Source organism: Neoarius graeffei, chromosome 26 (genome assembly GCF_027579695.1).
Source record: "Neoarius graeffei isolate fNeoGra1 chromosome 26, fNeoGra1.pri, whole genome shotgun sequence".
NCBI classification, from domain to species: domain Eukaryota; kingdom Metazoa; phylum Chordata; class Actinopteri; order Siluriformes; family Ariidae; genus Neoarius; species Neoarius graeffei.
Window position 1 is genome coordinate 23,511,108 of NC_083594.1, and position 12,766 is coordinate 23,523,873.

General features: G+C 43.8%; 1 protein-coding gene across 2 annotated transcripts in view; it reads left to right on the forward strand.

The window, feature by feature from the left end:
• Window positions 1–3,121: 3,121 nt before the first annotated feature.
• The window catches only part of zgc:77375 (uncharacterized protein LOC402927 homolog), a 59,987-nt gene continuing 50,342 nt past the window's right edge, over window positions 3,122–12,766 (forward strand). Inside the window, exon 1 of one of the 2 annotated variants that reach the window (XM_060910359.1) lies at window positions 3,122–3,397. In XM_060910359.1, coding sequence (XP_060766342.1) covers window positions 3,299–3,397 — 99 coding nt within the window. In that variant the 5' untranslated portion in view covers window positions 3,122–3,298. The remainder of the gene's footprint in view (window positions 3,398–12,766) is intronic. The other variant, XM_060910360.1, reaches the window with a different exon arrangement.

Consider the following 12,766-nt stretch of genomic DNA (forward strand, 5'->3'; position numbering starts at 1 on the left):
ATGTATTTATTTGCTTTGTTGTAAAAACTATTTGGGCGGCATGGTGGTGTAGTGGTTAGCACTGTCATCTCGCAGCAAAAAGGTTCTGGGATCGAGCCCGGTGGCCAATGGGGGCCTTTCTGTGTGGAGTTTGTATGTTCTCCCCGTGTCTGCGTGGGTTTCCTCCGGGTGCCCTGGTTTCCCCCACAGTCCAAAGACGTGCAGGTTAAGTTAATTGGTGGCTCTAAATTGAGTGTGAATGGTTGGTTGTCTCTGTGTCAGCCCTGCGATAACCTGGTGACTTGTCCAGGGTGTACCCCGCCTATAGTCAGCTGGGATAGGCTCCAGCTCGCCTGTGACCCTGTAGAACAAGATAAGCAGCTACAGATAATGGATGGATGAATGGATGGTGGTGCAGTGGTTGGCATTGTCATCCCACAGCAAGAAGGTTCTGGGTTTGAGCCCAGTGGCCAATGGGGACCTTTCTGTGTGGAGTTTGCATGTTCTCCCTGTGTCTGCATGGGTTTCCCCCACAGTCCAAAGACATGTGGTTAGGTTCAACTGAGAGTGGTCAGTTTCCATAGGTGTGAATGGTTGAGAGGAGAAAACTTCTATAATAATCCAGTAGAAGGCAACGGGAAACCACTATTGTAATTCTTCCCTAGAAACTTTGATGGCTGAGAGTGGACCTACCATCAGGCAGAACACTAAAGAAAGAAGAAAAATTCATCTCATCTCATTATCTCTAGCCGCTTTATCCTGTTCTACAGGGTCGCAGGCAAGCTGGAGCCTATCCCAGCTGAGTACAGGCGAAAGGCGGGGTACACCCTGGACAAGTCGCCAGGTCATCACAGGGCTGACACAGACAACCATTCACACTCACGGTCAATTTCGAGTCACCAGTTAACCTAACCTGCATGTCTTTGGACTGTGGGGGAAACCAGAGCACCCGGAGGAAACCCACGCGGACACGGGCAGAACATGCAAACTCCGCACAGAAAGGCCCTCGTCGGCCACGGGGCTTGAACCCGGACCTTCTTGCTGTGAGGCGACAGCGCTAACCACTACACCACTGTGCTGCCAAGAAGAAAAACTATTTAGGAAAAGAACTAACCAAGTCATCAAATGTAGCACTATTTATTGATTGGTTGTTTGTGTGGGTATATAAAACAAATGACAAAAACCTGAAGTAGATTTTTGCCTCTAATAAGGTTTGTGGATTTTTTTTTTTGACCTGCTGCCTAAATAATTATATTTATACGGTATTTTAGGATGGATATATATATATATATATATATATATATATATATATATATATATATCACACACACACACACACACACACACACACACACACACAGTGGGGCAAAAAAGTATTTAGTCAGTCACCAATTGTGCAAGTTCTCCCACTTAAAAAGATGAGAGAGGCCTGTAATTTTCATCATAGGTACACTTCAACTATGAGAGACAAAATGAGAAAAAAAAAATCCAGAAAATCACATTGTCTGATTTTTAAAGAATTTATTTGCAAATTATGGTGGAAAATAAGTATTTGGTCAATAACAAAAGTTCATCTCAATACTTTGTTATATACCCTTTGTTGGCAATGACAGAGGTCAAACATTTTCTGTAAGTCTTCACAAGGTTTTCACACACTGTTGCTGGTATTTTGGCCCATTCCTCCATGCAGATCTCCTCTAGAGCAGTGATGTTTTGGGGTTGTCGCTGGGCAACACGGACTTTCAACTCCCTCCAAAGATTTTCTATGGGGTTGAGATCTGGAGACTGGGTAGGCCACTCCAGGACCTTGAAATGCTTCTTACAAAGCCACTCCTTCATTTCCCGGGCGGTGTGTTTGGGATCATTATCATGCTAAAAGACCCAGCCACGTTTCATCTTCAATGCCCTTGCTGATGGAAGGTTTTCACTCAAAATCTCACGATACATGGCCCCATTCATTCTTTCCTTTACACGGATCAGTTGTCCTGGTCCCTTTGCAGAAAAACAGCCCCAAAGCATGATGTTTCCACCCCCATGCTTCACAGTAGGTATGGTGTTCTTTGGATGCAACTCAGCATTCTTTCTCCTCCAAACACCACAAGTTGAGTTTTTACCAAAAAGTTCTATTTTGGTTTCATCTGACCATATGACATTCTCCCAATCCTCTTCTGGATCATCCAAATGCTCTCTAGCAAACTTCAGATGGGCCTGGACATGTACTGGCTTAAGCAGGGGGACACATCTGGCACTGCAGGATTTGAGTCCCTGGCGGCATAGTGTGTCCCAGCTCTCTGCAGGTCATTCACTAGGTCCCCCCGTGTGGTTCTGGGATTTTTGCTCACCGTTCTTGTGATCATTTTGACCCCACAGGGTGAGATCTTTCGTGGAGCCCCAGATCGAGGGAGATTATCAGTGGTCTTGTATGTCTTCCATTTTCTAACAATTGCTCCCACAGTTGATTTCTTCACACCAAGCTGCTTACCTATTGCAGATTCAGTCTTCCCAGCCTGGTGCAGGTCTACAGTTTTGTTTCTGGTGTCCTTTGACAGCTCTTTGGTCTTGGCCATAATGGAGTTTGGAGTGTGACTCTTTGAGGTTGTGGACAGGTGTCTTTTATACTGATAACGAGTTCAAACAGGTGCCATTAATACAGGTAATGAGTGGAGGACAGAGGAGCCTCTTAAAGAAGAAGTTACAGGTCTGTGAGAGCCAGAAATCTTGCTTGTTTGTAGGTGACCAAATACTTATTTTACCGAGGAATTTACCAGTTAATTCATTAAAAATCCTACAATGTGATTTTCTGGAGTCTTCCCCCCCCCCCCCCCCCCCATTCTGTCTCTCATAGTTGAAGTGTACCTATGATGAAAATTACAGGCCTCTCTCATCTTTTTAAGTGGGAGAACTTGCACAATTGGTGGCTGACTAAATACTTTTTTGCCCCACTGTATATATATATATATATATATATATATATATATATATTCTAATATATATAGCCATATCACCTGTGTGTGTGTATTATATAATAACCTTTATTATACTGTCATTTATTTTACTTCATTTGTACCAGGAAGATGGGACTGAAGTGCGCATGCGCGTTTTTTGAAACCGCCACGCGCCTTCCTCAAAGCTGACACATTCATAGCGGCCTCTAAGGGTGACAGTTGGTTTAAAAAAAAAAAAAAAACAGCATAGTGAATGAATTTGAGGGTATCTCCTCCTCCTCCTCTGGCGTCACGTTCACTCCTCTACAAAAGCTACATGGAGACAGTGAAGCAGCCAGGCACGAACAGCGGCGGTTGTCCTGGGTGTTGGCGAAATGAGGGCTTTCGGGTTGGGTTTGAGGTCCGCGAGCAGCCTGGTTGCCCGGCAACAGTTCCGGAGGGCGATGTGCGCTTCCGCATCGCCCACTAGGAAGGTAACACATTCTTGTACGCGTTTGTGCTATAGGCTAACATGGCAATGCTACAGGCTTTAAACATAGCATTAGCACTTATGGTGGTGGTGGTGGTACCATGGGATGTTTTTCGCAGCTGCTTTGCTGTGTGTGGACTTAAGTGTTTTAATATCACAATGTGCTCCATAGTCTTTAGGGTAAAATCTTTCATCAGGGACTGATGATGATGGGGGGGAAAGGTGTTTCATGATGGCAAACATATATAGGAAAGATGTGAAGATTTGTGTGTTTGTTTAAATAAATAATTCCTAATTGTTTTGTTCTGAAGGTTGGGGCAGTAAGGCTATGCCAGAATAAACTAAAAAAAAAAAAAAACCTTGTCCAATTAATTTTCACCAATCAGGAGTGTTGTCTTGTCACGTGACAGAATATTTGCATCTCTAATGAATCTAGCCTAAGGTGACGGATATCTGAGAAGAAAACCTGGAGCATCTTCAGTTCGGTGGTGAAAATATCTTTCATCTTTGTAATAAAAAAAGAGGAACATTTTTTTTCTGACTTCCTTGTATCCCGATCATGTATTGTATAAAAAGTGGGATTTTCCTCATTGAGTGCACTGCTTTAGGTTCACATTAATTAAAGACGATGTGAAAATCTCTGGTATGGGTACATTGGGTGGCGTAGTGGTTGCCTCATGGCAAGAAGGTTCTGGGTTCAAGCCCAGTGGCTGACAAGGGCCTTTCTGTGTGGAGTTTGCATGTTTTTTCCATGTCTACGTGGATTTCCCCCACACTCCAAAGACATGCAGGTTAGGTTAATTGGTGGCTCTAAATTGACCATAGGTGTGAATGATTTGTCTTCTGTGTGTCAGCCCTGTGATGACCTGGCGACTTGTCCAGGGTGTACCCTGCCTCTTGCCCATAGTCAGCTGGGATAGGCTCCAACTTGCCTGTGACCCTGTAGAACAGGATACAGGTGATGGATGGATGGGTACATAGTTTAGATTTATAGACTCTTAAATTGAGGTGGCACGGTGGTGTTGTGCTTGCTGTTGCCTCACAGCACGAAGGTTCTGGGTTCGAGCCCAGTGGCTGACAAGGGCCTTTCTGTGTGGAGTTTGCATGTTCTGTCCCCTGTCTGTATGGGTTTCCTCTAGGTGCTCTGGTTTCCCTCACAGTCCAAAGACATGCAGGTCAGGCTAATTGGTGGCTCTAAATTGACCGTGAGTGTGAATGATTGTTTGTGCCTTCTATGTGTCAGCCCTGCGATGACCTGGTGACTTGTCTAGGGTGTACCCTGCCTGTTGCCCATAGTCAGCTGGGATAGGCTCCAGCTTGCCTGTGACCCTGCACAGGATAAGTGGCTACAGATAATGGATGAATGGACTCTTAAATTGTAGACTAGCTGAAATAGATGTTTTAGACCCATGAAAGTAAATGTATTATATTAATTACCATATATGCCACTACCAGCGAAAGGCGGGGTACACCCTGGACAAATCGCCAGGTCATCACAGGGCTGACACAGACCACCATTCACACCTACGGTCAATTTAGAGTCACCAGTTAACCTAACCTTCATGTCTTTGGACTGTGGGGGAAACTGGAGCACCCGGAGGAAACCCACGCGGACACGGGGAGAACATGCAAACTCCGCACAGAAAGGCCCTCGTCTGCCATGGGGCTCGAACCCGGACCTTCTTGCTGTGAGGCGACAGCGCTAACCACTACACCACCGTGCCGCCCGTAATGGACAATGTGTTTAAAAAATATACAAAACACAATTTAAATAAACAGTTTACTTCAATCCAAGCAATTTCAAGGCATGGTGGTTATTATTATTATTATTATTATTATTATTATTGAGGCTACAAATAATTTCCAATCTCCCATAGCCTTAATTGTAGCCATAGCTGAATTGACGACCCAGCCTAAATGAGTAGCCTTGATCAACGTGTAGTCTGCTACAAGTCACAACTAATTATACAAGTTACTGACACTTTGGTAACATTACCATAAGCCTACAGCTTTACAGAGCCAGTTAGGCTGTGGGATAACACCAATTTGTGTGCAAGTTAGCCTATACTGTTGAACTGTTACAATTTTACCTCAGCTGGATTTCTGTTACAGTAACGCTACATCTAGTAACAGCTTCAGCTGACTGACTGGCGCTGCACTGAGCTTTCTCCTGTTAGCATTGGCCGCAGTTGGCCATGGTTTGTTAGGTCAACTGCTACATCTCAATACAGTGTGATAAGCAATGTTATGTCATATAAGCAACATTTTTGTGGTGATGTACACATTTAAAGGCTAAATAGCAGATGACAATGTCACTTAGGCCTACAAGAAAAGACTATGGTTCACCTGTCCAGGAGCGGATGAAGCGATCTGCCAAAGCTAAATGAATGACTTTTTAGTTTAGGCAAAAATTCTAGTGTGCCGCTAAAAAAAGCTGTTACCTAGCTCCACCAATCAAAATACTGGAAAGGATATCACCAGGGGTGGATCCAGAGGCCCCCCGGAAGCTCTGCATTTATTTATTTATTTATTTATTTATTTTTTTAAATGCCCAGAGATGCATTTTGAACTGCCAGAGACATGTTGTAAATGAAATCTCTTAAAGAAAATTACAATATCAAAAATGTTTTAAAAGTAGGAATTTTCAAAGCCATTTTATTCGCCACTGAAAATGATATTGTCAGAGTTGCAGGTATATGTATAGAACATAATTACAACTGATCTATGGTAATATTGATGAAAGTTGCATTGTCATATAATGCATTACCACATGACACACTACCATATGACCTGGGATAGGCTCCAACTTGCCTGTGACCCTGTAGAACAGGATACAGGTGATGGATGGATGGGTACAAAACAGCACGTGTCCCATGTACACACACAGGATATAGTAAGTACAAGGATACACTATTACTGAATACGAGCAGTAGCCATACAGCTGACGTGCGTACGCAGTAAGCCTGCTGCAGCATCTTATCATTTTGGCTTCTGAACATGCGTGTTAACCACGGGCGATTGCTCTAAGACAACGAGGGAGGCTCAGCCTCCTCTAAAAATGACGAACATCGTGTAGGATGAATTGTGCTAGGCTTATGTTATAGCCGACCTTATAACATTGCTATTTCAGATCCAGAATCATAGAAATATGTGCTCAACCCAACTACAGTGCGAAATCATTCCGTTATAACTTTCCCCAGTTTGCCTAATGTGTGCGTGAGTTTTTCCCCCTCGTGACAGCGCGATGCAGCCCAGCCTCAGTGGACTTCAATGGCATTTGGGAGCTATCCGCTTTTCAATATCAAAATGCAAGACGATTATTGGACAAATACTGCGAAAACGCCTGCCCCACGGACTCCCAGCCTCACAGTGGGAGGGACATGGCAAAGCTTTCCGCGAGGAGACTGGTGATTGGTGAAAGCGGCCGGATATTTTCTTTGATTGACAGCTCGTTTCAAATATAGACAGGCAGCGGTGAATTTCAGTTCAGTCCCATGCGGATTCGCAAGTGCTGTGGTGTATTGTAAGAGATCAGCTTACATTTCGATTTCATTCATTACATAAGGTTTCTACCAGCTTTTTTAGTTTGTATATATTTTCATTGTAAATAAAGTGTAAATATAGTGTTGTCAAGTTTGCTATCTTAGTTCCAGAAATTTCATTTATTTGAGTGACTGGACTTGAACTTGAGGGGGCTAGTCGGCTAGCAAGAAAGCTGCGCATGGATGCCAAGCATTGCTGATTTAATTTTGGCGAAGCCATTTGCCAGTCTTCCTTTCAAGGATAAAATTAAAGAGCAGGGTAGACCAATGCCTCAAATTGACTTGGTGAAAAAGGTAGGGGATAATACTCGTTCCTTTCAGCTCTCCTGGTATGAGAAAGTGAATTGGCTAACAGCAAGTGACCCACATCAACAACAGTAAATAGGCTACTTTAGTAATATGTCATGGATGGACCAAAAATATAGAATCTATTTAAAATGTTTATGCTGAGTATATTATATTGGAATATATATTTTTCTGGATATGAATTAAACAGCTACAATTTGGAAAACATTTTTAAACAAAAACACTGCTGAGAACATTTCACACTACAGACCTGGATTAAAAGTGAAGGGTTATCAAAATTGTCAATAAAACATTTCTCAGTCAAAATAAGTAAAATATAGGGAAAGTGTCATTGAATGAAATGTGTGGCACCCAGCTCTGTTTGGCTCCCCAAGGTCAGTGCTTGTGCCTATTCCAGAACACTCTGCTGTTACTGCTGAGGTTCCTGACAAAGAGCTGCTTTCAATGATCAATTTTTAAACAACATGCCACAATTTTAAAATATATAAAATGTTAAAATATACCCCCCCCCCCCCCCCCCCAACACCACCATCATGTATATTGGACAGTAGGCTAATGGGCCAAAAGAACCTGTTATTTCACAGTTTGTGACCCTGCCAACAATCAGCCAGATCAGAGGCAAGAGTATGGGCAAAATTTGTGTGTTTTTCTTTTTAAATCTGGAAATATCGTAACCGACCAGCCTCCCCTGTTTGAAGGACTACCAGCCGCCACTGGTGTTAACCATACCATAACTAGAAAAGCACTCGGAGAGCGCAGACCTCCGCCAAGAATCCTTTTAAAAAAAAAAATCTGGGATCCAGAAGGTGATCCGGATCACCGCTAAAATTTAATGGATTGTTACTTGTGCCCAGTCACACCTCTGGAAAAAATTTCAGAGCAAGCCGTTCATTACTTTTTCCGTAATGTTGCTAACAGGCAAACCAACAAACAAACCAACACTACCGAAACATAACCTCCTTGGCAGAGGTAAACATAAGGATGGTACACACCCTTGACATGTATTCTACAGTGCAGTTCAGGAATACCGTATGTTATGTCACTGCACAAAGTTCCTACGTGCTGTTAAAATCCAACAGGATTCGTCGAGCTTGCTTTTTACTGCATTCAGGTCATGAGCGAAAAACCTAAGCTAGGACCTACTATTAAATACGGTATGAATTTATACCATAAACTCTTCAGCTCAATCCCACATAACGATTTATTTTTTAAACCTTATTAATTAAATTTAAACAGGCATATCTCTGTATCTGCAATACTAATACTTAAAAAAAAAAAAAGACACGAGGGGCAGTGCCGGGCACGCCCGCCCACTCCCCCTTAAATCCGTGCCAGTGTTCTAGAACATCTCTGCTATTAGCCTGAGCCCGTCTTAAAGTGATCCACAAAACAATACATGAGGTGTCTGCTGAAATCTGATAGGTGTTTCAGTCTAGGGTTTTTTTTTGTTTTTCCAGTCTTTTTTGGGGTCTATTGGTCATGGTTAAAAACAGGGAAATTTCCAGGGACAGCTCCAGTCCCCGTTTTTGGTGGCCTGTCCCTGGAAAACGGGGCGTATGGTCATCCTACTCTAGCCCCAGTCATATCTAAATATAGTTAAGGAATTTTCAAATGTTGTGTGTGTAAAATTTGTGTGTATGTCCTGATCCCTTTTCCATTAATTACATTTCCTCATTTGGCTGATGAGTAAATCATAACCCTGAGTATCAACTGATTTGATACTGATGCCCTCACTATGACTGAGTTGACTTTTTCTGCAAGCTTCTGCAGTCAAGTTATGCAAAACCGCACAGGCGTGGTTGTGGCTTCCTTTAAGAAAATTTGTGTCCCATGTTCACATGCATGAGCTGTGTAATGCTAGTCATTACAATGCTAGGGGCAACCATGGCCTAAAGGGTGGCTGGTTTGATTCCCTGGACTGGCAGGAAAAATCCATGGCTGAAGTGCCCTTGAGCAAAGCACCTAATCCCCAACTGCTTTCCAGGCGCTGGGTGTGTGCTCGTTGTATGTTGCTCTGGATATTAGTGTCTGATAAATGCCTGTAATGTAGTCAAAATCGCACAGCATAAAATATACACCGTCCCTTCTGAAAGTATTGAAATGGTAAGGCAAGTTATTTTGTATTTACTATACACTGAAGATATTTGGGTTTCAGATCAAAAGATGAATATGAGACGATGGATCGGAATTTCAGCTTTCATTTCCTGATGTTTACATATAGGTGTGTTAAACAACTTGGAACATGGCACCTTTGGTGGCAGACCACCCAATTTGTAAGTGAGCAAAAGTGTAGGAGCAGATAATCTTAAAATAAATAACGTTTATTTGCATATCCGTTGCTTATTTGCCACCAAACTCTTTCATTCTTTGCTTGCAATAACTGCATCAAACCAGCAATCCACTGACACCGCCAAACTGTTTCATTCTTATTTTGTAATGCTTTTTCAGGATCGTACCACAACTTCTTTCAGTTGTGGTTGGTTTGGGGGGATTTCCCTTGTCAATCTCCTCTTCAGCAGGTGAAATGTATGTGCAGTTGCTTTAAGGTCCTTTATTCTCCTGATGAAGTCCTTTGTGTAGTTGGTGCATTTTAGATCATTGTCTTGCTGCATGATGAAGTTCTTCCCAATTTGATTGGATGTGATGTGATTGGATGAATTTCTCTAAATTAGTAGAAAATTTCTGTAGACTTGTGAATTCATTCTGCTGCTACCATCATGAGTTACATCATCAATAAAAATTGGCGAGCCCAGCTCCTGAGTGGTGCAACAGAAAAGCATTTGCCCTATCATCTGGAGATCTCTAGTTTGAATCCCTGTGATCCACAGCCATCTATGACTTGAACGCCCAGAAAGCAAAATTGGCCTGTGCTGTCTGTGACGCTAAATTAGGGAGAAATCCATCCATTATCTGTAACCGCTTATCCTGTGCAGGGTCGCAGGCAAGCTGGAGCCTATCCCAGCTGACTATGGGCGAGAGGCGGGGTACACCCTGGACAAGTCGCCAGGTCATCGCAGGGCTGACACATAGATATGCAAATAACCATTCACATTCACACCTACGGTCAATTTAGAGCCACCAATTAGCCTAACCTGCATGTCTTTGGACTATGGGGGGGAAAACGGAGCACCCGGAGGAAACCCACAGGGAGAACATGCAAACTCCACACAGAAAGGCCCCCATCGGCTGCTGGGCTCAAACCCAGAACCTTCTTGCTGTGAGGCGACAGTGCTAACTGCTACACCACTATGCCGCCCCTAGGGAGAAACCTTGGGGGGAAGATTAGTGAGCCCATTCCAGAAGCAGTCATGCAAGTCCAAGCCATGACACTACCTCCACTGTGCTTGACTGATGAGCTCGTATGTTTGGATCATGAGCTGATCCTTACTTTGGCCTTTCCATCATTTTGGTAGAGGTTATTTGTTGGTTTGAGCGCTTTCTCAAATCTCTCTATTTCTTTGTGAATTCTAATCTGGCCTTCTGATTTTTACTGCTGATGAAATGTTTTGCATCTTGTAGTATGGCCTCTATACTTCTGCTCTTCAAATGATGGACTGTGACACCCTCACCCCTGCCCTTTAGAGGTTGTTGGTGATTCCCCTGACTGTTTTGGGTTTTTCTTCACAGTTCTCACAATGTGTTTGTCATAAATTGCTGTTTTCCTTGACTGACCTCTTCACTGTCTGTCTGGTTGTTGGTACACCAGTGGTTTTCTTTCTTTTTCAGGATATTCCAAAGTGTTGTATTGGCTATGCCCATAGCTTGTGCAGTGGCTCTGATTGATAGATTTTACCCCTTTTATTTAGTTTCAAAATGGCTTGCTTTTCTCCCATGGATAGCTCTCTGGTCTTCCTGTTGGTTTATCCTTTTTAACAACAAATGCAGTCTTCACAGGTGAAACCCAGGGCTCAGACCAAGAGTTGACATTCAGAGCTATAGACCCCTTTCATTGACGTCACCCGAAACCGGAAGTAAACAGACCCTGCGCCATTTTGGAAGACCAACAAACTCGTGATTAGGGGGAAATAACGGCAGCGGTATGTGAACCCACGAGAATAAAGTGGAGTGGCAAACGACTTAAACAAACAAATCTGAGCTGTTTTATTTATGATTTATTGTCCCAACAGTAGACTTGAAAGAAACCTGTGTGAGACTTGCTAACATGCTAAATTGGCCCCAAGTTGATAACTGTATGAGGAGCAAGCCTCCCAGACTTCTACAATTTAATAATAATAATGATTTTAGGATGGTTTGGGGCTTGCTTGCTGCTGCCAGGTTGGTTGTTGAGTAGCCTGACTTTTTTTTTTTTTTTTCTTGCGTGTGGTATCATTGTTGACGTGAGGTTGTTTTTTGAACATGCCAATGTGGACACGATTTCCCCTGATGAGTTATGACTTAAGACGCGATGCGTGTGTGTCGTCCACGTGATATGTGCGTAAGATAGGCTTCTCATGTGTTTGGAGAGCCGCGCTCCGAGACAAGCGCAAGGCTTCTCGTGTGTTTGGAGAGCCGCGCTCCGAGACAAGCGCAAGGCTTCTCGTGTGTTTGGAGAGCCGCGCTCCGAGACAAGCGCAAGGCTTCTCGTGTGTTTGGAGAGCCGCGCTCCGAGACAAGCGCAAGGCTTCTCGTGTGTTTGGAGAGCCGCGCTCCGAGACAAGCGCAAGGCTTCTCGTGTGTTTGGAGAGCCGCGCTCCGAGACAAGCGCAAGGCTTCTCGTGTGTTTGGAGAGCCGCGCTCCGAGACAAGCGCAAGGCTTCTCGTGTGTTTGGAGAGCCGCGCTCCGAGACAAGCGCAAGGCTTCTCGTGTGTTTGGAGAGCCGCGCTCCGAGACAAGCGCAAGGCTTCTCGTGTGTTTGGAGAGCCGCGCTCCGAGACAAGCGCAAGGCTTCTCGTGTGTTTGGAGAGCCGCGCTCCGAGACAAGCGCAAGGCTTCTCGTGTGTTTGGAGAGCCGCGCTCCGAGACAAGCGCAAGCCCCCCCCCCCCCCCCCCCCCCCCCCAAGGGAAAAAAGGGACCCCCCCGAAAATATCGGCATAGTTCGAACACTGCGTGTAGGCACTGGGTGTAAACAAATAGTTTACAATGTCTGGGTAGCAAACAGATGGCAGAATTGGTGTCCGGTCCTCCTTATGTTTCCATTCTCCCTTGCCGCGAGTCTTATCATATGGGTCAAACCCATCAATCACAGCCAGTTTCTCCACATACCGTGCCCTTTCTGCAGCTGGTAATGTACTCACATAACCAGAATTATCATCCATCATGTCACTTTACTCTCGCTCGTACTTTGTTTTATATTGTGAGTGCATGTACTTGGTCTTCCAATATGGCGCCTAACAAAATCTCGCGGCGCAGTGACGTCATGTGAAAGGGGTCTATTGATTGTTTTAAACAGACAATCTAACAGGGCGCACTTGTACATTACTCAATTTTATCCCATCTCAACGCTGTCATTTTGAATAAAAGTACGAAACAAATTAATAAATCTTAATGTAAATTTATAAATGACCATATTTCAAATTTTTGCAT